The 25,221-nt window shown below is 36.3% G+C and overlaps 2 protein-coding genes across 2 annotated transcripts; one reads left to right on the top strand and one right to left on the bottom strand.

Annotated features, from left to right (window-relative positions):
- Positions 1–3,516: 3,516 nt before the first annotated feature.
- LOC144441238 (eEF1A lysine and N-terminal methyltransferase-like) lies at positions 3,517–14,788 on the bottom strand. Its single transcript, XM_078130795.1, has 13 exons — positions 14,697–14,788; positions 12,159–12,387; positions 11,144–11,352; positions 9,516–9,636; positions 8,818–8,939; positions 8,084–8,224; positions 7,578–7,764; positions 6,834–7,014; positions 6,468–6,605; positions 5,770–5,846; positions 5,133–5,268; positions 4,259–4,393; positions 3,517–3,809 (listed from the first exon to the last, which is right to left on the bottom strand). The coding sequence occupies exons 1-13, from the start codon at positions 14,786–14,788 to the stop codon at positions 3,517–3,519; spliced, it is 2,061 nt and encodes a 686-aa protein (XP_077986921.1).
- A 1,807-nt stretch (positions 14,789–16,595) lies between these two features.
- On the top strand, positions 16,596–24,418 carry LOC144441188 (dual specificity testis-specific protein kinase 2-like). Its single transcript, XM_078130740.1, has 6 exons — positions 16,596–16,999; positions 21,173–21,349; positions 22,009–22,158; positions 22,628–22,888; positions 23,251–23,337; positions 23,732–24,418. The coding sequence occupies exons 1-6, from the start codon at positions 16,829–16,831 to the stop codon at positions 24,101–24,103; spliced, it is 1,218 nt and encodes a 405-aa protein (XP_077986866.1). The 5' UTR covers positions 16,596–16,828; the 3' UTR covers positions 24,104–24,418.
- The last annotated feature ends 803 nt before the right edge of the window (positions 24,419–25,221 follow it).

Here is a 25,221-nt window from a genome sequence, read left to right as displayed (position 1 = left end):
ATTTTAGATTTCTATAACTGTAGACTACTTACAAATATGTGTAATGAAAATTAATCTTGTTGTTTATGTGTGGGTATTCTAATACCCTAAAGTAAATCGACACCCATTAGTAATTACAGAATCTGTGAAGTCATGGTTCAAAATTTTATAAATGTTTACACTTGACACGTGACAAGCAGCTACATGTGTCAGTAGAGGAACACAAGCTGCAGCAAAAAACAATAAAAAACAATAACAAAGATATCACTAGTCTAAGACTAGTCTAATAACTGCTTCAGGTTTTTAAGAAATTCTGCTCATGTTTTACCAACGTAAACGTTTTATGATCTCCACAAATAATGACCAAAGTCCCAGATGGTATACATAATACAGTATCCTCTGTACAAATGGGAAAGGGGGGGGGGGGGGGGGTTTACACAAATTTGGGGTAATTATTTACTCCTTTTCCGTCCAACAATAAATAATGCCTCAAAGAACAGAGAATAAACTTATTTGTAAATAAATAAGCAACAAATGCCGTAATTCGCACGTTTTACAACTGTCAAAATCCCAGTTCACGAGGTCAACTATGTTTACATCTGAGTTGTCAACATCCAATTCAAGATGGCGGTCACCACGAAAATACACGCTCACAACTAATAACTCGCCAGAAGTCATGATATTTTTAAAAAAATTATACAAATATACAATTATTCAAACAAACTGTGTTTCGATTTTTGTAAATCACTACATCTGAGTTTGTCAATGCGATCTCACACGCTCTAGTCAATTTGAATTTTACCGTTGACAATTCTTTTTCGAGGAGACAGAAGTCTCATAAACTCACCTTACAACTCCGTCTCGGGTGACAACATCTTCAAATTCCTCGTCAAACTCCTCCTCTGATGAACTTTGATCACTGTCGGTGAACTCTGAACTGCTGTCGTCACTCATCATTTATTTATAACACTTCTTTGTTAGGTGCTGAACGACAACATTACTAAACTATTCAGTACTTGAACAATTCCTCGCAAGACGTGGTTCTACCACAGATAAGTAACACACAGCTGTGGTTAACGTTCTACATCGCTCATATCATATATGATCGAAATGAGGGCGCTGTGCTGTTAAAATTGAAATGAACAAATGGTATTGAATGAACACCATTTTCACTAAACCAACATCTTCCCTAACCAATGTCTCTATACGTCAGCCCCCCCCCCCCCACACACACACGTATAGTAATTATACTAATTATATTTGAAGTAACACCTCGAGCACTTGGCAAAGGGACAACTTCTTTTTTTAAATATGATAATAGTGCCCTCTAAGGCAATAATAGGAGTAATGATTGATGTACTATCACCCTCCCTAGCAACAAACTACTTACTCCAGAAATAGTAGCTATTATGAACTCCCTTTCTACATAACAAATCTAGAACCATTTTGAGTGAAAAAGCGTCATTAAATTTCAATTCACTCTTGTCTTCTCTCTTTCTGTATCAATTTTAGTGCCTAACGTCCTTCCTCCAATACGGTTTGCAAAAGCTGAAAAGGGTCAAAACACTTAGACTGATAATACCATAAAAGGTAGGTTCAATAAATAAATGGTAAAAGATGACATTTCATGCTTTATAATCTATGAGAAAGATCCTTTAAAAAAGCATCATGTTATACTGGTACTAGTGAAAGCAGACAAAAGTGAAGAGAATCAATAAACTTTTTCAATATTTATTGGCAATATACTGATTCCATGCATGCATGCACGCACGCACGAACGCACGCACACATGCACATGCACATGCACACACACACACACACACACACACACACACACAGGCACCACACAGATATACTTTGTTCGCATCTTTGACCTGGTAAATATATATTAGCTTAAAAGCCATGCATCAAAAGACTAGTGGTCTATAGTTAGTACATATCAATAAACTATGTGTGTATAATACTCTGGGTAATAGTAAGTTTGTGTTGCTGAACAGTTCAAATAATTTTTCACTTTTTATTTCTTCATGTATTTATTTCACTTTTTTTATAGGCTGGCTGGCCTTGGCTACACAATTGCTATCATGGTATTAGAAAACTGCTTATAGTGTGTAGAAGGTGGACTATGTCTTTTATGATCCAGTGAACATGACACTCAACACATATGGAAACAAAATAAGACTTAATTTTTGAAAAACAAATAAAATTAATGTGGTGAGCTGTATTCATATTGAGAATAAGTTATATCATTATAAAATTAGCTGTTTGACAACTGGCTGTCTTTGATACAACTACTTGGAACCAATAAGAAACTGCACATGCTACACTTTTACATTGAATGAGTACTGTTAATTGCTACATTTCATCTAAATGAAATAAGCTAATATGCCACCATGCAACCATCAAAAATACCAAGATCAAAACACTGGCATCCACATGTTTACGTCTAGTTTGTAGGACATTTAATAGCCCTTTCCAAAATTTGCCATGGTGGCGCTCTACTTCCAGTCTGTGTGTACCTTGGTGGCACTCTACTTCCTGTCTGTGTGTACCTTGGTGGTATACATGGTATAGGGTACTTGGTTAATCATACAGCACTGTAGTCTTGCTGCTAGATATTCAGGCTTTCTTTCAATACTATAAGCGAATTAACAAATTGAGGAAGTTTGCAGTGAGGGCTTGCCATGTTGCATCCTCAATAGTGATGTTTGGTCGTGTGTTGTATTGTATCGGAAGAACATCAGAGGTCTAGCAGATAGACTAACAGCACTGCTACTTTCCTCGATGTCTGAACAATTAAAAAAACATCCCTGATTTACACTTCTACAGAATACCAGGAACAAACACCTTAAGAAACTGTACTATGAGGTGATGATACCCCAAATTTGAGTGAGGGCGCTGTATTCTCAATTTCCTGTTTGCAGTCTACAATGGCCTATAGGTTTATATACACAAAATACAGCATGAAATTGCTGTCTTGCAATCTGAAAGTGTAACATGTACAGTTCCTTCTTGGGTTTCTGTGGTTGTAGCAAACAGAGCTAGTTAACAGTAAACTGCAAAGCGCTGTCCTTACTACGGTGTGAGGGTTTTAAAAGGTGTAACATAATATTACTACAAATGATGAAGACATAGATATACCCCGGTACATACACAAAGTATGGTTAGTATACCTAGTTAAGTTGAATAATGAAGTTGGCAGTCTTTAAACACGTAACAATAAGACAGATTTTTACCAAATTAAAACCCATGATTATCTATCTATTTGAAGTTCCAATAATTGATCTAAATTTCATTATTTAAATTATTTAAATTTCGTCTATCAAAATGACACCTGGAAATGTCTTTGAATGTCTGGATAAACTTAAGTCTTAAGTTTCATGAACCACTTCTCTGAGACTTTGAGTTGGGACTCCTCAATGTGAGAGAAGAGTAACTAATGATTGGTTCCATCCAATTTCTCTGTAAAATTTAGAATGATCCATCTTCAGCAAATGAGGTCAAACTAATGTGTTTAACAACATAGGGGTGGTCAGCTCAATTAATGATGTGTAAGTTTTCCATGATATCAACTAACTCCATAGAATTATCTTGACCACCAGTCTGTTTTCTTATTTGTTGTTGAAGTTTACTAACTTTCTCTTGGTACACTTTTACTGAGGATGATAGTTCAGATTTGTCTTGGACAATATGTTTAGATGCATAGATGATTTCATTGATTTGGTCTGGAATCTTGGTGCCATGGATACGAGGAAAGATTGTCTTGATGTCTTGGATGACAGAGGTCTTCAAATCAGTGTCACGACATACAAGGTTGAGTACAAACAAACCTGGTGTGAAAGATAAGGATAAGTTATCAAAAGATATGAACAAGTTATCAAAAGATAAGGACAAGTTATCAAAAGATAAGGACAAGTTATCAAAAGATAAGGACAAGTTATCAAAAGATAAGGACAAGTTATCAAAAGATATGAACAAGTTATCAAAAGATAAAAACAAGTTATCAAAAGATAAAAACAAATTATCAACAAGAAATGTGGGTAGGACAAAAAGTGATCATTATTTGCAATAGCTTCTAAAACAACATCACCACAACATTTACATACTTATCTTTCTGTTCTGAAAATATATAGTTTTAGATTATTGATCATCATTATTTACTGAGAACAATTCATTTTAGAATGGTGATTATTTATCCCCCAAGAACCTGCATCTCATCTTGAAGCTCATTTTTTAATTCCACAATATTCCTTTTATCAATTTTCTGTTTATAACTTACCATCATCTTGAAGAATCGATGAAACCTTCTTTAAGAACTCTTTCTCAACAAATGGTGGTGGTGGGCAACTCATCCCAACTGTTGAATCTTTACTGTCTGCATCCACCATGATGATGTCATAGGGACACTCACTTCCTGTAACAAACGGAAACATTCGTCTCTCAACATTTGAATAATCATTTTGAGGATTTCAAACTCTCTATACTAGTAAAGTACATGTGTTATACCTTCAATAATGTCTGTGATGTTTTATTTTCATTGATCATACACTTCAAATAACTAGCACATAATGGATTCATTGTTTGAAAAAAGCTAAATTAAAACCCATGTGCACCATATGGAAGTATGACCCATTTGGAGGATGTGGAGGTGACTATTAACTCATTTACATCACTGCTCTACTTCATCACTTGAGCGCACAAATATTGGAAAGGTCCATTGACTTGACTTTTTGCCCACTGTGGCATCACTCTCTGCTCTGGTTCAACACTGGGGGGCTCGATTCTTTGGAAATGTCCATTGACTGTATTTCTGCCCATTCACATCACTTCTCTGGTTCAACACTAGAGGAAATGATTTATATGAATGTTCTATTGACTTCTATCACTGCTTTACTTGACCACTACAAGCCTGTAGGCATGATTTTTTGGAAAGGACATTGATTTGTCTGTTCATCCATTCATTGCACTCCTGCAACACTAGAGGGCGTAATTCATAATAAAGGTACTAGTATATAGACTTATCTTTTAATCCTTATTTGACTACTATACTACAACACTAGAGGGCACAATTTATTGGCATTAAGTTAATATAAGTTATATATCAATCAACAAGATTCTGTATCATCAATTATTGTAGAATAACTAAAATTTACCTGTAGCAGCTTTGGAATCGATAAATGTCAAACCGTCCTCTACAAAAACTTTCATTCTTTCGTCTTCAATGAGTCCAAACCAGTTCCTAGCGACGTCAGCAATGGCTGGATCCAACTCAATAGAGTCAATGTACATCTATATCAAAATAGAACAATTCCTTTGTTGTCACATCTATATCAAAATAGAACAATTGCTTTGTTGTGACATCTATATCAAAATAGAACAATTGCTTTGTTGTGACATCTATATCAAAATAGAACAATTGCTTTGTTGTCACATCTATATCAAAATAGAACAATTGCTTTGTTGTCACATCTATATCAAAATAGAACAATTGCTTTGTTGTCACATCTATATCAAAATAGAACAATAGCTTTGTTGTCACATCTATATCAAAATTGAAGAATAGCTTTGTTGTCACAAAGTCACAATTCTAACTGGTAATTATGTACAAAGTCTGAAGTCGGCAGTCAAAAATTTCAACTTTGTGTTTGGAACACAAGTTTAATTCCATACTAACTATATGCACATACACTCAGATAATCTTCAAATGTATATGTGCAATCAATGTAAGCAGAAGACCCAGCCTATCTAAGTAATATTCATATTATATTCACAGTATTAGTTTATATATACCTTGGAGAAATGTGTGTACATAAACATAGGTAAACCTCCACCTCCCAAACCAACCAGCAGTACTCTCATTTTTTTATCTGAAAAATAATCCATTCACTGTGATTAAAAAGACTGTGATAAATTGGCAGCCTCACTTTGAGTAATCAAGACATTATGACTATGATATCTACCTCCCAGTCAAAAGCACACATCTGTTATAAGTCTCACTGATAGTGGAAAGTCAAGCTGCTACAGTAAACACAACAACATATCCAATTGGTTATTGAGTTGCTGAATACAGCCAATCAGGTTAACCGTTTATTAAGGGCTATCTAACATATATAAGTTTCCTTCAAGGCAATTGACAAAGAGATAGATAAATATGGCAGTCATTAAAAATGTAAAAAACAAATGACACTAAATGAAGATAATACAGGTAAATAAAGAAATCAAGCAATATTTACCACATTAGATTTGAATAAAATTGACAATGGATATGAAATGCATGAACAGAAATCACATTCTTCTAAATTCTAGAACTAATTTTTTCAAATGATGGTTAAATTTATGTAGATTTTCACTAATGTCTGCAAACCAAATAACTACACAAAAATCATCATATGTATGAATGGCATTCGTGAAGTTATGACGAACAAATTAAAAACTAGTGTTATCCTTTCATCTAGAAATATCAAAAAATGGTATTTTATAAAACCTACCTAAAATGGATTCCATATTAGGTAGCAGTGCTGTGCTTGCTACCATGGCGATGTGATGTTCATGAGGCAGGTATCCATGATCTAATGTTGTGATGACAGGACCTTTCTTTTTTCCACTTTTACCTTTTTTCTTTCTTTCTTTGAAGGATACAACAGAATACAGATAATAGATTAAGTTTGGTTGATTTTAGTAATCACACTAACAATTAGTTTGGAAGGTTTGCCATGACAGGGCGCCCTCACACATTGGTCAACCCCTCCCATGAGGCTGATGAGGGTGGAATGGCAAGACAGTCTAACTTTCAACAAATTTGAACTGTACTGAATATTATTGAAAACAAAAATTAGTGCACTCCAAAAACCTACCTGTTTTCAGTTTTGCTTCAGACTGTATGACATTTTGATTACTGTGGAATATCAACCTTCTGTATAGACACTTATCACTGCTTTCAACATCTTCTACTATGAAGTCACCACTGAGGGCGCTATGACCTTGATAGTGAATGATACGTTTACCAATGTCGTTACCAACAGATAGGAAAGGTACCTTTGGAATACAAAAGGAGATGCTAAAAATTCATATAGGTCAATTTGCTTTCACCCCTTATAAGGTTCACATTTTGTAGAGTCACATGTTCTGAATAATTGGATCAATGTGTTCACAAAGACTGAAGTGTGCAGTTGACATTTTCATGTAATAATTTTCTGCTTCATATTTGGAACAAAAGATTTTTGTCAATAAAGTATTCTAATCTAATCTAATCTAATCTAATCTAATTATATTAAATATGTGATTGTGTATATAACTTGGAAACATTATTCAAGAGAAATTCAATTCAAAAATAGTTTTCAATTTCCCACAGCATCCACCCTACCCTACTCTACTCTGAACTAATCTAATCAAAGATGTAATGGTATATATAACAACTGAAAATATTGTTTACAAGATATTCTATTCAAAAATAGTTTTGAATTGCTCAGAACCCAAGTGATACAAACAGACAGAATTAGTCAGTAAAAGTAACAACTTTGTGATATTTGTGATATTTTCAGCGAATCATGAACACATTTATCAACTCTCCTTGTCCTATAGTCTTTCCAATACCTCACCTGTGTTTTTCTGTTCAATCCCGTCGGAGCTAGCTCCATCACTTTTCCCGACAATTCTGCCTTAATACTTTCTATATTTTCATACTGATGTTCCCTATGCAAGGATACAACCACAAGTCTACCAAAGCCAGCAGACACAGCTAGCTGTTTTCTACCTTCAGGATAGCCAAACATCCAGTCTGTCTCTCTGTGAAACCATTTACAACATAGATACAAAGTCAGTCTGGCCAAGGTATAGCAGTGATTCTTAAAGTGTGTGCACAAAATGTTGTATAAAACTGCAAATATTTACAATTTTCACTAGACTTTAGTGGGAAACTACAGATTTGAACTAAGCAAGACTGCAAAATATCCCACGCTTATGAAGTATGGACAAACAAGTAATATTTATCATTCAAATAATACAAACCGGTTGTTGTTATCGTAAATGAAAAAGAAAAGAAAAAGAAAAAATGCAATTTCCAAAATCATAAGCATCGCAACTGTAATAAATTTGAACTGCTTACCTTCCCTGTGGTACAATAAATATGGCAAACTTTCCCTGGTGTCCTTTGGTGTTTAAATTGTCCACTACATGTAAAGTATATCTCGGTGATGGTGATTTACTACTGTATAGGTCCAACGATATATTTTCATTGGCATGGGAACTAAAAAAGAAACAATACATCACATTTGTTTTCAGTGGTCTCATGTTTCAAAGGGTGTTAAGTGGTAGGTAAATCTGCCTCTGTATAATATCCGAGTTCTCCAGGTAATTACATGCACCAAGGTTCCTACTTGTGTAGTGCAAGATATGGAAATCTTCTCTCAGATTAATTATTTCATTCATTCATTTCATGTCTGTACACAGACGCGTGCACACACACACACACACACACACACACACACACACACACACACACACACACACACACATACATAGAAATGCATATGGAACTTATAAATCAGTCCGTATAAATAGATGTAAAATCAGACATTTCGAATAAATATACATACATACATACATACATACATACATACATACATACATACTTACATACATACATACATACATACATACATACATACATACATACATACATACATACACACTTATATAAGCATACACACACGCATGCAGAAACACTTATATATACATACACACACATACACATGCACAATTATATATGCACACACACACACACACACACACACACACACACACACACACACACACACACATACATACATTTATAAGTACCTTGTGTTGAGACTCTGCCTTATCATAGCATATTGTTGTATCTCCTCTACACTTTTCATAACATCTTCCACTGTTTTCACTCTTTGAGTAGCTTCACCATCACTAAGACACACTTCAAGGATCTGAAACATATACAAATTAATGGGATGGATGGCACTGCCATATTTCAATGGATTTACATAGTTTTCTGAGCCAGTATTTATCCACAGTCCCTCTATCATGATGTGTTTGTTAATCAATCACAAAATTCTGCCCAAAGAAAAAATTATTGTTTACTGGAGTCAGCGACATTATGTCCAAATATGGTATCTTTGTCAGATCAGGAATGTCCAAATATGGTATCTTTGTCAGATCAGGAATGTCCAAATATGGTATCTTTGTCAGATCAGGAATGTCCAAATATGGTATCTTTGTCAGATCAGGAATGTCCAAATATGGTATCTTTGTCAGATCAGGATGCTACTTATACATTGCACATTATTCTAACACTTGGGGGTTTTCTCATTTGCATAAACAAGTTTTGGTTCATGATTTCTCATTGCATTAGACAGAGTGAAGAGACATCTTCAAAGCCACTGGTAGCCTCTAGGCTAACCTCAACTGAACACAAAACAGACAGAAACAGAGATAATGCAGAGCTTTAATTCTTAGCTATATCAAAACTCTCTCACTATCTTTAGTGTTAAACTAACTTTTACCTTATTTTGAATTTGAGGCATCTTCTTAAACTTTGTGCAAATGTATCCAAAAACTGGAAGTTGAAACTCTTTCTGGTCATCTTCATTTTCTTGAACTTTGTGAACTCTGAACATCCACCCTCTGAAAGATAATGAAAATATGACATTGATGACAAAGATCAGAAAATATTTAATTTAATTAATATGACATATGCAATTAAAAAGTTGAGTAAGACAAATTTGACTGTACAGTTGCTCATTTGATGGCACTAAACAATTTGTATCAAAGCAAAAGATGTTAAATTGAGATATTTACCCTCTCTCATATGATATATACCTGAGCTAAGTGATATATACCTGAGCTAAGTGATATATACCTGAGCTAAGTGATATATACCTGAGCTAAGTGATATATACCTAAGCTAAGTGATATATACCTGAGCTAAGTGATATATACCTGAGCTAAGTGATATATACCTGAGCTAAGTGATATATACCTGAGCTAAGTGATATATACCTGAGCTAAGTGATATATACCTGAGCTAAGTGATATATACCTGAGCTAAGTGATATATACCTGAGCTAAGTGATATATACCTGAGCTAAGTGATATATACCTGAGCTAAGTGATATATACCTGAGCTAAGTGATATATACCTGGGCTAAGTGATATATACCTGAGCTAAGTGATATATACCTGAGCTAAGTGATATATACCTGGGCTAAGTGATATATACCTGAGCTAAGTGATATATACCTGGGCTAAGTGATATATACCTGAGCTAAGTGATATATACCTGAGCTAAGTGATATATACCTGAGCTAAGTGATATATACCTGGGCTAAGTGATATATACCTGGGCTAAGTGATATATACCTGAGCTAAGTGATATATACCTGAGCTAAGTGATATATACCTGGGCTAAGTGATATATACCTGAGCTAAGTGATATATACCTGGGCTAAGTGATAAAAATCATAAAAATCCTTTCCACCCCATTATCAATAAAGAGTAAATGTTCAAGAATATATTATTTGGCAAAAGTTTGCGAAATTGATATGATTATGACAAGTTTGTATTTTCAGTTTTATCCTGAAGTACACATTACTTTTACATTACAGTGGGAATACTTAATCTCACCATATCAGAGCCCTTTTATCAACTTTACATTGATTAAAGGGGAACAACACTCCAGGAAATAAAGGTATTTTCATACACTGTGGGTTCTAGAGAGTAATTTCATAATTTCACATAACATAAATTTTGCATGATTGCCAAGGATCATCTAATAGAAATCATGTCATCTAAGACAATTGAGGCAATAGGTGATAAAGAGTTTCAATTTGGTGTTGGTTGGCAACCAAGTGAAGTTTATGTGATGTGAAATCATGAAATGACTTTCCAGAACCAAAAGTTTATGAAAATACTTTTTTTTTCTGGAGTGGTGTTCCCCTTTAACACTGCTACATGTACTAATCAAATCTGATCAAACTTAGTAAGTATTTAATTCCTTAACAGTATTGTGTATTTTGAATGTTTCTTTTTTTAGCTACAAATAAAATATTACGTGCCACAGCTGTGGTGTCTGCTACACCACTAGAGGGTGCTCTATCACTGAAAGGCCCATCAATAACCAGTATAGACTTACTCATCAGGGAAGTAGGTAAGGACTTTCTTTAATATATGTTGTTCTGATAAAGTTATACAGATGTATCTTCCACCAATCTTCAAGACACGGTTTATCTCAGCAAACATTTTATCTACATTGTCTTGCATTTCTTTGTTATTGTCTGACATGACAGCATCCAATGTTGCTTTGTCAAACACAACATTAAAGGAGTTATCCTCGTACTCCATCTGAATAGTAAGAGACAGAATCACAGTCAAAATTCAGTTCTTCTTCTTTGGATGTTTTATCAAACTTTACAATTATTGAATTCAAAGCTCAGCAAGTAAAATAAACAGTGCTCTCTCCTTATTATTCACAATGTTAGGGCTTGGAGACTGATAACAACTATTCTTACTGGGTAAAGACTATCTAAGGTCTCCTGGCTGTTTTGATATTTAATAGGGTGCCCATACTTAATTCACTGTAACAACTTGAAAATATTGGCTCGGTCAGTTAAAGTAAAAACAAAGTAAGTGTATATTGTGTAAATATTAGGTGATATTTTCATTTCATAATCACACTATAATATTCTGAGATTGATTAGAAACAATAATTAAAGTCAAAAGGAAACTCTGAACTATTCATTTTATTACAGTTCCAAAATTCAGCTAAATAATGATAATTTTCCCTCAGCTACATACTCAAGGGGTCGTCATTGTACAATCAGTCATGTTGTGATTTTTCCTAAACCTGCCATAGAGGGCATCATTTTTTACCAGATTAAAGAAATAGGGGGTCAGTTGGATCATGAGGAATGGTTGCCTTTATTTGCATAGTAGAAGGAAGTGATTTGGAAAGTGATTTTCATTATATCGAGCATACTTAGACATTACAAGTCGGCTTAGCATCCCTTCTAACTTAGTCATGGACAAAACCGAGTACATATACATATATATCGATCTTATGATCATTTGATGGTGTTCATTTGACAACACAAAATCTGTAAAAAAGTGAAAAATGCGGACAAAAAGTGGTAATGAAGACAATCACTCACATTCATCATGTCCATTTTTTCATAAATCATCTTGGGTCGTTTCTCAGCATTCCTGGATGTCATTTGTTTGATAACAGTATCACTAATATCAATGTTAGTAATACTATGATATCCGATATCGTAGAGATCTTCACTAAGTCTTGAATTACCACATCCAATCACTAATACTCTGTCTGTACTTTTAATGTATTTATGTAGTAGTCTTGATAACTCTGGGTATTCACCATACCTGGTGAGTATTGACACAATTACAAATAAAATCACACATGCACAGAATATTTGATGAAAAATTGAAGGATATAACTTTTTCTATAACCCTGCAAAAAGGAGAACGTAATCTGTATAGCAAACACAATGTAAATCTCCAGTAAGATCATGGGATATGTACCTGAGTTCTCTATGGTAAGATGCTGGGGGTGTGGGGGGGGGGGGGGGGGGTGTGTGTGTGGGGGTGGTTGGTTATATGGTAAGATGCTGTTCCTTGTTGGGTCTTAATAGAAGAATGTGTGAGAGACCAATTATCCAACTAAAAGGTGTGTGTGTGTGTGTGTGTGTGTGTGTGTGTGTGTGTGTGGGGGGGGGGGTTTGTTGTTGTTGTTGTTGTTGTTGTTTTGTTTGTTTGTTTGTTTGTTTTTTGTTGTTGTTTTTTGTTTTTGTTGTTGTCGTGGTTAGGTTGTTGTTGTTGTTGTTTGTTTGTTTGTTTTTGTTGTTGTTTTTTTTTGGGGGGGGGGGGCAGAGGGTCCAATCATTGTAATATGAACAATAATGGTACATATGGGCATTTAGCCTAGTTCCTGACAGGGACCATATTCCATATACTTCATCACTATCCCAGTCTAGTCAAGGCCCTGATGATCCGCACAGATTTCTGTGCTCCCTCCTACATCGTTCATATAAACATGATTATGTTGTTGCATCCCAACGTGATTTTAGCATAAACAGACTGGAGGTGGCGTCCTGGTTGGACATTGGACATCGTCAAAACAGCTGTACCAAATGAATATTTAATGAGCGGTGACGACAGCCCGTCAATTTGTGATGGATTACTATTGACATGCGATAGTGATGAAGTGTATTGTAGTACGGAATACCGTCCCTGTCAGGAACTAGACTAAGGGGATGCATTAAGATATATCGACTTTTAGAAGAAGTTCAGCCCCAAGTTTTGATAAAGACAGCCATGTTTACTCTCTGGCAGTTATTTAGTATGACACCTAACATCCAGTGCGAGTATATGTAGGTGCACTAATGGAGAAATTACTAGAATCCATTCCAGCATGGAGGTTGTATGACTGACAATCTACTCTATCTCTAGGGTCCAGTAATAGGGCTAAGACTCAATTCAAGGACAGTGTATCATTATCAATGACAGTAACCGAGGTGACAACGTTTTATGACAGTAACCGTGGTGACAACGTTTTATGACAGTAACCTTGGTGACAACATTTTATGAATGTTAGTAAATGGCATGAATATGTTGTACTACTAGGATATAAGGATCATCCTCCAATTGAATCTTAGCCCACACCAATCTGATCAAAATCTAGATGTAGATGTCAGTTAATCGTTCATTGTTATTTTACCTCGGTGTTTTTGCTTCAATGGACCTTCGTGATACATGTTTACGTTTTCGTCTTGATGGCCACCTCTATATCTGAACGCAGAGGTGGCCATCGAGACGAAAACGTATTAAAACATGGATCACGAAGGTCAATTAATTGAAGCAAAAATACCAAGGTAAAATAACAGTGAACCGACAGCTACATCGGATTTTAATCAGCTTGTAGAGGAGGCGGCCATCAAGACGAAAACGTAAACACGTATCACGAGAAGAAACAAATGCACGATCTAGACATCTACATCGCCCCCACGCCACGTGTGTGTGAAGGATATCACACGATTCTATTTTTTATCGTCTATCAAGAATGTAAATGCAATAATTGTTGCGCTGTGATTTTGAGGGTTTTTTCTCCTGTTTTTGTGTTATTTCGTTCCTATAGTATATTCAACTGGAAGCAGTCGCTAAAATTCCCGAAACGTTAACGCAAATAGACGAGATCACGCTGAAAACGTGAGCGAGATGTCAGCGTACTGCCCGTTTCAAAATGCATTGCTGATGCCTTGTTACATTTGCCGATTTTGACGGGGTACCTCTTAAAACTTCTTGGGTCTTGAAGGTTCTGTAATTAATGTTGGAGTTAGGAAATGTCCGATTTGTTGGCAGGTAAGGTGTAATTTAGCAGAAAAATTAACCCAACTTTGCGATTCAGATATGAATCGCTTCCGTCTATTTGCGCTTACAAATTTGCAGGGAATACAGCGTTTGCTTCCAGTGAACAAAAAATAGCACACACAAAAAAAAAAACAGAAGAAAAAGCCCTCAAAATCACAACAAACGCTACAATTATTACAGCTACCAAGAATGGTCAAGTGCTCTGCATGTAGAAGTGTATGCTGGTTAATAGTGGCACAACAGTAATGTCGATAATTTGGCAATATGTGCAGTATGCAATGCATGCATCAAAGTTGTAAACATACCATTCAAACGCCTTTGCTCCTCTCTTTTTGAAGAACTTCTCATAGTACTCGACGGAGCTTAATTCTGTGTGACTCTTTGGTGTCAAATCCATTGTATTGTTCAAGGATCTGTTAGCTCATATGAAAGTAATGTTATAGGTAGCAAAATTCGGAAATGTTCAACAAATGCAAGGGATAATTTAGAATAGATGTGACGACTGCGATTATTTCACATGTTCCATGGGGGCAGCCATTTTTAAAAAGTCAGGCGCCATCAACGACAAAAAGCAGGGTGTTGGAAATCAAGGGCCTGGTCAGGAGAGCACTGTGTAAACATGGTGTAGGCATAGACGTGGAGGGTCTATGGTGTAAGCGATGGTTTCATTGTCGGCTATTTCGCAATCGACTAGGGAACTTTATTTTGCTTTCCTACATCATGTACATTATAATAACTGTTTTCTACAAGAGGGTTCTTCCCAAAAAACAACACCTCTTGATTTAGCGCTAAACCCCCACAAAAATAGTTTTAAATTAAAAGATGTAATGTTTATTTTTGTTGAACCGCTTCAAACGTGTGATTTTAATAACGTAGATTTAATCATTTTGCGGCAGTATATAGGTCCATAATGGATACAGAAAGATTAATTTGTTATGTGTAATAGTTCAATCATTATTGCATAACAACATGCCATAGCAAGCATGGTAAAGTATACAAAAATAACATATAGAAAGTGACTGTTGGAGGACTGTTTACATCACATCCAAGGGGGTATGAGCACCAGTCATTTATTAACATCTGCATAGCTAATCGGTGTTGTGTTTTTACTAACCATAAGTCCTACAAATCAGTTTCGCATGTCACATAAAAAATGATGTGTCCATAATGGTGGTATAATAACACTACTACCATGGCAAAGAAAGGTATAGTCGCTTTGCTATGTTACAGAACTTTACATAGGGTGGGGTACTCAGTTCTTCGTCCATTCCCCCACCCCACCTCACTCCACCCCACCCCAAGGCCATACATATTGACGGCTCCCTTAGAGGTGATATTATACAGGTTTACATGATATCATTCTGGACAATATCGATTATAGCTAGCTGCTCACCTAGTTTATATACAGTAACAAGAGGACACAATGATAAAGTAGAACAAAATGCACCTACAAAATTCTAAATCCGCAAATATTTCTTTTCTGTACGTATTGTAAATGGATGGAACGCTCTGTTGAATTATGTGATCCTATCAAAAACACTAAGACTAATACTGATTAAGTTTTCACACTACAAACGGGACCCGAGTATGGGGATTTTATTATCCATGGATATTCCGCCCATTCAATGAACCGAGCTGAACTGAACCGAACCATTTTTCCTCTACCATGAGGCGTGTCCACAATAAATGATATTGTAGCATCTGTCAACGATTTAACGAACGTACATACGTTTATTCTGATATCATGTGATACATTTGATATCCGACGTAGTATTTCTCACTAATTGACATTATCTATGTATGCATTTCATTATTGACTTTATCAGATAACCACCGATATGTGTGAATAATTTCAAATCGAAGTATACTGCCTTGGTTATTAGTCTCTGCTAATGCTTGATCATTGCGAGTGTGTCACGTGATATTGCATAATAGTTTGAATCGTCTAAAAATATATATAAATATAGATATAAATACACCCATAACAACACAATAATTGGCATTAGGGTCAATACTATTTATAGTTTTTATTCCAAAAGTGAAACCACAATTACTAATTTTTTATCCTTTCATTTAATAAGAAGAACACATGTTACTATCGAGTATCTGACAGTACCAATACATGCAAAACACGTCGCCTACCTGAATTACGCGTCATGCAAATGAGTTTCGGCGTCATGCCAATAGAACCCCAGAGAGAACAATAGAATGTTCATTGTAATCACTGGTGTGAAACGAAGTCAAAAAGCGTGGAAAAAACACAACAAGAAACGTATTGCTTTACAAATGGACCAAGACTATTTTAAAATGTCACTTTTACCAGCCTAGCCGTCTTTATATGCCTTACGTAAAATGTCTTGAATAGAATCGACGATCCGATTTTAATTTCGCGGAAAAATCAAAATAAGAACTGGCATCGTAGACAACACAGGATCGGATGGCTTCAAGGAAGGAAGGGAACACGGAGAAATTTAACACGGGTCGAAGAATTGCTGCTGCACCGGGCAGTTCATGCTTTGCCTTGTTAAGTGCCGTTCATAAGCTCGCTAAATGGGAAGATTTTGACGCGGAGGAACTAGGCAGTGGATTTTTCGCTGACGTTTTTAAGGTAGGCTACATGCACACGCACATACTCGACAGTCACTTGCATTTTAGCCAGACGGAGAGAAGTCATCGACAAACGTATATGCATATCATATCCGTTGCTAGAGGGTATACACGCAAAACACATTTTTCTCGACGCGTGATTGCACCACACAATTGATTTATCGAGTCGCAAATTGCCTACGTACACTATTCTCCAAACCAGCTATTATATATACTAATTGAGGAGAAACACCCATTTATTACTAATAGCCATAGAAATAAATACAACGGGGTGAAATTTGACCCAAAGACATTAGACGTCTATATTGTGGTGACAAGTAAAACAGTGAACGTATCCCAGGGCCCTGTTTACGTTAGTGTTGACTGGAAATGAAAGGGTGGTTAACTAAACATGTAATGAGACCGAATGGTTTTGATTGATACAATGTGTTAAGGGGAGTGTCAAGCAACAGGTGGCTATTAAATAATGTACTACGATATACAAGAATATATAGTATCCGTAGTATCCATTTGACGTAACTCATAACTCATAACTCATTTTATTTTCACCAAAAAGAATGACAGAACTTAGACTGGGAAAATGTACATGACAAAAAATGATTATATATGATTATACGTGATTATAACTTGATTGATACATGTACATTCATTTTACAGAGGTTCAATATTGAAAGTAATTTGGTGTGTGAAGGAACATACTAAAGTCACTGAACCACTTCCTGCGACCTGCTATAATCTATCATTTAACACTTGACTCCCCTAGCTCCTGCACACCCATATTACTAAGTCTCCATTCAATGATCATAAAAACATTAGTTCTTCTAGATGTCTGAGTAAAAACTGACCGAGAAAAGCCCGACTGAGAGATAACAACGTATGTGCTGCAGTCCTTCTATCATACAGACATTGTCATCAATTTACTGTGTATCATTTGATATGGTGACTGTATGGTTGACAAGTTAGGCAATTTTGAGTTAATGAGTGCAAACGCCCTGTCCTAAGGCTACGGGTTGAATTGACAGATGGTACGCAGTGTTACATCAGAGGCCAGAAAAGTTGCATAGTTTTTGAGATACCGCAACCGGAAAATAACCAGCATAATAATATAGATCAGACTCTTGATTTGAGGCTCACGAATACGAAAATCCATGATGACAGAGCCACAGATTATTACAAGTTAATAGAGCATATTTTGAATTAAGTTAAGCTAGAGCATATGTTGTAACATAGTGTATAGGAAGACTCGGCCAAACATTTGTTGGGTTAACACATTGCTGGTTTGTGTAGCATATTGAACTTTTAATGTGTTGAGGTTGAACTTATATATGTTTTTGTATGTGATCAAGTATCATCTGGCACACACGAACCGTTCTTACCCAAAGCTATGTGTTACCATGACTACGACCATGTTTTGAGCCAAAATAACGTCTTCCTGTCGTTCAGCAATATAATTCTGGACAGTCACATAATGTTTTGCAGGACAACTTTAACCTGAAAATAATTGAAGGTTTCTATATATCAGGCTCTTTGTTAGAGTCAAATAAGGAACTACTAGTATATGATGACGGACCTGGAGACTAATACAAAGAAAGTTACAACATGATGTAGTGAGACTCGAAAGAACGATCGATACTAATTACTATGCGTCGGTGTCGGTTTTTATTTGTTTACATCACTTGGTAATAACTATTAATCTGCAGATATAAATCATTATTATCCCCCAAAATGTGTTACCATGACAACTGCTGAGAGTCTCACATTCTTGTGCTTTTGGTGCTTCAAGAGAAACCAGACAATTACCTAGAGTTTGATGTGCAACTACAAGCAGAAACAAAATATATGGGTCGTCATATACATACTAACTCTTGGTTAAAGTCTAGGGAATGGTGAAATAATTGATAATAGACTTTAGAATTAATACAAAACAGTTGAATGACAATTCAAATAGACTGTGATAGCATTCCTTCACTTTTAGGATGAAATTATAGGGTGTTGTAAAACTTAAACCGTATGTTTTTTAATTAACGTGATTTGACGTGATTGCTATGGTTGAAAATTAACCATGGCAAGAAAGGGAAGAAAGCCTCAAAGTCTCATATAATCCCTTGTAGTGTTCATGTACTGGTCCAGTCTAATTTTAATGTGATTTAACGTGATTTCCATGGTTATAAATTAACCATGGCAAGATAGGGAAGAAAGCCTCAAAGGCTCATATAATCCCTAGTAGTGTTCATGTACTGGTCCAGTCTAATTTTGATGTGATTTAACGTGATTGCCATATGGTTGTAAATTAACCATGGCAAGACAGGGAAGAAAGCCTCAAAGTCTCATATAATCCCTAGTAGTGTTCATGTACTGGTCCAGTCTAATTTTGATGTGATTTAACGTGATTGCCATATGGTTGTAAATTAACCATGGCAAGACAGGGAAGAAAGCCTCAAAGGCTCATATAATCCCTAGTAGTGTTCATGTACTGGTCCAGTCTAATTTTGATGTGATTTAACGTGATTGCCATATGGTTGTAAATTAACCATGGCAAGAAAGGGAAGAAAGCCTCAAAGTCTCATATAATCCCTAGTAGTGTTCATGTACTGGTCCAGTCTAATTTTAAAGTCCACAGCAGTTTTGGCTTGGATGACATATTCTGGTAAATTGTTCCATTGTGCTGTGTCATCACTGATTTCTGTATTCCTGAGATTTTAACGAAGTGTTTGATATACATATATTATGCTGGTTATTTACTGCTGCAGCACTTTACCTACATCTAATATAATTGTAGTTGCAGAAATGACCTTCACCCAATAACCATTGTGGGGATGGGGACGAAGAGAACAGTTAGTCAGAGGCTAACATAAACAGATCGAAATGGGAACAGACAGGCAGGCAGACAGACAGACAGACAGGCAGGCAGACAGACAGACAGACAGACAGACAGACAGACAGACTTATATTAGTCTCTTTATTACAATGTAATAATAAAGATTAAAACATCACGCAATGCAGTGCGTAAACCACGCGTCGTCTGCTCAGAAACACACACATTGCGAACAAACAAGTTTAATACATCATGTACAAATATTGTTTAAAATGTCATCAACACAATAAGCCTGCCTCAATTTGGAACTTTCCTACATTCCATACATTTCCATTCGATCTTGAACACGTAGTTTAGTACTCACATGGTTAAGGAGTTAAGTGCATAACGCGACGTACACAATAAGCTTGTTACAAGAAGAGACGAAGATGAAATGTATCACCGTTAAAGAGCCTGTAGCAGTGTCATTGTAAACGATTCGATGGGTCAAAACACAGAGTTGAAAAAAACCCTGAATTTACGATATACGTCTTCACTCTAATGACGACCTTGCCATTGTCATCAATGCATTCCTTTTAGAATGGTGCTCGGTAGTCCAAGATACACGTACAAGGTCCGACAAACGTCATTTAACAGTACATAGCCTTAGGGTTGTCAACTTGTCACATGGAAGGACTGACACATTTCTTCATGGCCCCAATCAAATCTCATTTACTTTCAAGACCTCAAAACAGGAAACTTGCACATTTATTTATTTCTCATTAACGTGTCTCATCCTCAAAACTCATCTGTCTGTCTGTCTGTCTCTGTCTGTCTGTCTGTCTGTCTGTCTGTCTGTCTGTCTGTCTGTCTGTCTGTCTGTCTGTCTGTCTGTCTGTCTTCCCCATCTCTATATATTTATGTTAGCCTCTGACTATCCGTTCCATTCGACCCGTCCCCACTATGGTGATTGGGTGAAGGACATCTCTGCAAAATACAGATAAAGTTAAAATGCCACTGAAAATAATTTACATAACTACATGTATTTGCATCGACAAATTAATGATTCATACTTAGTCTAGCACGCACGCGCACACAGTACATTTATGTACAACAGTTGATACACACTTACAGTTGGCTACAGTTGGCTTGTTCTAACTGGGTACGGGTGTGTGTGCGCGCGCATATGTGTATTCTTGAAAAACAGTCCCGTAGTTAGCTGAGAACACGTTATAAATTCATCACCATGCCCTTTACAACAATTATTACCGAACATTGAACATAGAACGAAACTGTGACACATCGATAAATCATCTAATATTGTGAATGCATGTAAGATAATCCATTCTACAATTTTAATATGCTTTTAATCATCATTAGGTCAGGAACCATAGCAACGGAGACGTCATGGTGGTCAAAATCGGGAAATCGACAGATCGGAGAGATCAGTGTAAACTGGTGAAGGAAATAGAGCTAATGAACAAATTAAATCACCCTAATGTGTTGAAACTGAAAGGTGCATGCATAAAAGGTGGAAGACTACTGCCCATGCTAGAGGTATATGGATATATTATTTTAACACCATGTTGACGCATAGACCCCACACCAACACGTGTAGGGTCTATGGTTGACGGCACCATTAATTACTCATTACTAAATGTAAATATAAAACTCACAAATGTAAGGCCCTGTCTGAAGTAACAGTTCACTACCAAATGACCCCATTACCCCCCCCCCCCCATATCGCATAAAAAATATTACCATGGATACACGGCGTGAATTGGCGCATGCTCCGTGATGTACTGCAGAGATAACAGAGTCCTGCATAAGGGACAGCCAATATAGATCGTCCTGAATAGTCAAAACAATTTTCCATACTTCTACTTCGCACATGTACAAAGAGTCCATAATGATTTTAGTATTCTGCGAACACTATTCCGATTTTTTTTATCAGTAAGCGCGAAAACGACCCTCACTTACTTTGATGAGCTCATAGTGCCATCCGCTTTGTCGGAGTCAGACTTACGCTAACCAAATGACTGGCGACAATTTGAGACGGATCCTAATACTAATGAGATTCATAGGAGCTTGGATCACTTTCGTAACAACATTCAAGTTTGGCTTCAATCAACACTGATACTATAGCCCCGGCTGCCCGTTAAGTTGCATATACTCACATAGCTATAATTTTTAAAAAATGTCAATTTTATTTGAAGTACCTTTCCGGGGGATGTCTTCACGACGTGCTGATGAATCAATGTGAGAAGCTACCGTGGATGGAGAGGGTCTTGTTTGCGGGGGATATAGCTAAAGGCATGAACTACTTACACCAAAATGACATATACCATCGGGATCTGACGTCATGGGTAGGTATGCAAATATCAGAAGTGTCATCCCACTAAACAAGGGGGTGAAAGACACAACATTGTGAATCTCAATTAAAGTATATTGGTATCAAATAAATAAATGCAATATTTTTAGTGTAAAAAAATAAACTAACATTTCAATACAGCTAAATTGTCAATAGTAGACAATTCGGTCCTGATAACGAATTATTCAATGGTTGGGGGGGGGGGGGAGGTGACTTTAAAAGTATTCGCAAGCTACCTGTAGTTTGCTATTTTTAAATGTTAGCGCCACCATCGACAGCGACTCGGAATTCCGATTTTGAGCAAAACAATCTTATAAGATCACTACAACAATACTTCTTGATTAAAACTGAGCAAATAAGTAAATAGTTACAGCACCCAACTCTCTTATTTCGATACTGCCAACTTCATCGCCACGTGATCAAGTAAGCTAATATATTGCGCTCTCACCGTGCCCACTTTTCAGAACTGTTTGCTTCGATTATCCGCCGACCGTCGTCATGCTGTTGTTGCAGATTTTGGCTTATCTCGAGTTGATGTCGATCCAGCCTTACCGCCCGATTCTCCTCGGAAGATGTCGATGGTAGGTTCTGCCTATTGGATGGCGCCAGAAATGATGCGCGGTGAGGTATATAACAAAAAAGTGGACGTATTCTCGTATGGCATCACACTTTGTGAAGTCATCGCGAGAATTGAAGCTGACCCAGATGAACTTCCGAGAACAAATGTAAGTTTTGACATCCGGTATAACTATTCTCACCAAACAAGTATTCCAATGACACAAGAGTATACATTTTAATATACATGTATCCCAGCGTCAACTTAGTCTAGTTCCTATACGGTATCGTTACCATTAAACATCCACTCACATAGTCTAGTCAAAGTCGTCACTCTAGAAGTCATGAGATGCGTGAGATGTAAATAATTAAAAATTTTCCGCAGCCACCCACTCAGTCATTAATAGTACCACAGTTGGCATCCAGACTAACGTCAACTTCGTGTAAACAAAATATGAAACAAATTATATTTAGACTTATCATCAACAATTTCACCATTTGCTTTTGTTCCTCCTTCTTTTTATTATTCAAGTCTTTTGGTTTAGATGTTGAACATTTTCGAAAGAAATGTGAAGATTGTCCTTGTGCATTCCTTGCATTGGCTGAACGTTGTTGCGATGTAAGTATTTGAACCCAACAAAAAAGAAGGTAATTTCACGCAAATTAAAAAAAACCTAAAAAAACCACCCGAAATGATGTTGGGAGGGGTGTGACAAAGTATTAAGCTGTTAGAAAATAAAACTGCTCGACAGAGATGGTGATTTTTGAATGTTATGACGCACAAGAAGTTCAAAGTTTTTAGCATTTAGTATTCAATCTCTCTTGGTCGATGATCCTCATCAGATTAAATCCATAGTTACAAGTGACCACTAGGTGGCGGTATGATCAGCCGATTATATATGTAAGGAGCTTGTTTTGGTCTCATTTTGTTTTGGTCTCATTTCATAAAATTTTATTCATAAGGTATACTTGAAAAGACGAATTTAGGCTCAATATGAATCCTCTCTCGACAGCTTAATCCAACCAACAGACCGTGGTTTAAAGACATCGTTTCCATAGCGACAGGAATCAGTGCGTCATTTGTTAGCCTAACTGACAGTAAAACCAATGAAAAGATCATAAATGGCGGACTCATAACGTCAGAACAAACGGAGGAAGCGGGTCCCTCCGAGCGGAGTCACTCAGAGGACGAAAATAAACAGATTGAAATAAACAGAAATGTGCAGAAATTTGGTGAAACTTTACCTGGACTTCGTGAGCACTCTCTTTCTGATAGCGACGTGCAAGATTTTGAGATGGCGGTAACAAAAACAAAGAGGAAACCATCAAGTCTTGGACAGACGCAACTTCCGTCAATCAGTGAAACAGACGACTCAAACACATGATATATAGTATATACGCTGCAGGACAAACTATGTCTAGTTTTACACTCCTGTATATTTACACAGATACGGAACGAGTGTTCCTGCAAGTACTACTAGGTAAATAGCGCCCTCCAGTGAACAATGTAGCTTTGGTGTAATTCGAAAGTATTTACCAAGATTTACGGAGAAGTTTCGTGCATGTTCCTCGTAAGTTTTACCTCAAGAAACACGAAGAAATCACAATACGCCATATCTTTAAAGTGGCGTGTTTATCAGCGTCTGCTGTTAAAAATATATAGCCATAGGTATGTAGTCACAAAATACGCCTGCTTAACTTATTTTTTACGTGTTTGTATAAGTTTAACAATAAATTATGAAGTTGAGTATATTTATGAGTATTTTTGTACTTCTTACTATGTAAGTATAGTACGTAATTGGTTTGTGCAAACCTTTTTACCTTCGCATTTCATTCCGTTTTGAGTTAAAGGACATGTGAATGGTGGATGATATTAGTAATTACTTCTTGCAGGTCTATCAATGAATACATTGAATGAAATCATTCTTGCACGTCTAGAATCATCACATGTTGCTATAAATATGAATAAAGGTGTCTGTGGTGTCATAAATCAAAGCAAGTTAAAGGTATAATTCCTATGTACCTTTCTCTGTAATGTTTGGTAACAGTTAGTCATGATTACTGATAGCAGTGTATATAATATTAATACACATGTTTCGTATATGAATTAAAGTCAAACACAGAGCAGCACGTGATAAACTAGTAACATTTACTATATAAACGCCTTATTTCCTTTACTATTGCTAGGCAACAACATCCATCGAAAACAAGCAAATGTAGGAAAATTCGGCGTACAGACTCGCCTTATTTCCTTTGCTATTGCTAGGCAACAACATCTATCGAAAACAAGCAAATGTAGGAAAATTCGGCGTACAGAAACACCTTATTTCCTTTGCTATTGCTAGGCAACAACATCTATCGAAAACAAGCAAATGTAGGAAAATTCGGCGTACAGAAACGCCTTATATCCTTTACTATTGCTAGGCAACCACGTCCATCGAAAACACAAGCAAATGTAGAAAATATGATAATCCTTATTTTGCAGACAGTTCCGTTTCTACCT

This window comes from Glandiceps talaboti, chromosome 10 (assembly GCF_964340395.1).
Source record: "Glandiceps talaboti chromosome 10, keGlaTala1.1, whole genome shotgun sequence".
Taxonomy (NCBI): Eukaryota; Metazoa; Hemichordata; class Enteropneusta; family Spengelidae; genus Glandiceps; species Glandiceps talaboti.
The sequence above is the reverse complement of the archived record's forward strand: the minus strand, read 5'-3'. Positions and strand labels throughout refer to the sequence as shown.

Coding starts and splice junctions, on each gene's coding strand:
- LOC144441238 (XM_078130795.1), bottom strand. CDS start 14,788: ATGGATTTGACACCAAAGAGTCACACAGAATTAAGCTCCGTCGAGTAC. Junction 12,388..14,696: donor GGAGCAAAGGCGTTTGAATG/GTATGTTTACAA, acceptor AATACTCACCAG/GTATGGTGAATACCCAGAGT. Junction 9,637..11,143: donor CTTACCTACTTCCCTGATGA/GTAAGTCTATAC, acceptor ATTATCTTTCAG/AGGGTGGATGTTCAGAGTTC.
- LOC144441188 (XM_078130740.1), top strand. CDS start 16,829: ATGGCTTCAAGGAAGGAAGGGAACACGGAGAAATTTAACACGGGTCGA. Junction 17,000..21,172: donor TTTTCGCTGACGTTTTTAAG/GTAGGCTACATG, acceptor AATCATCATTAG/GTCAGGAACCATAGCAACGG. Junction 23,338..23,731: donor TGGCTGAACGTTGTTGCGAT/GTAAGTATTTGA, acceptor CTCTCTCGACAG/CTTAATCCAACCAACAGACC.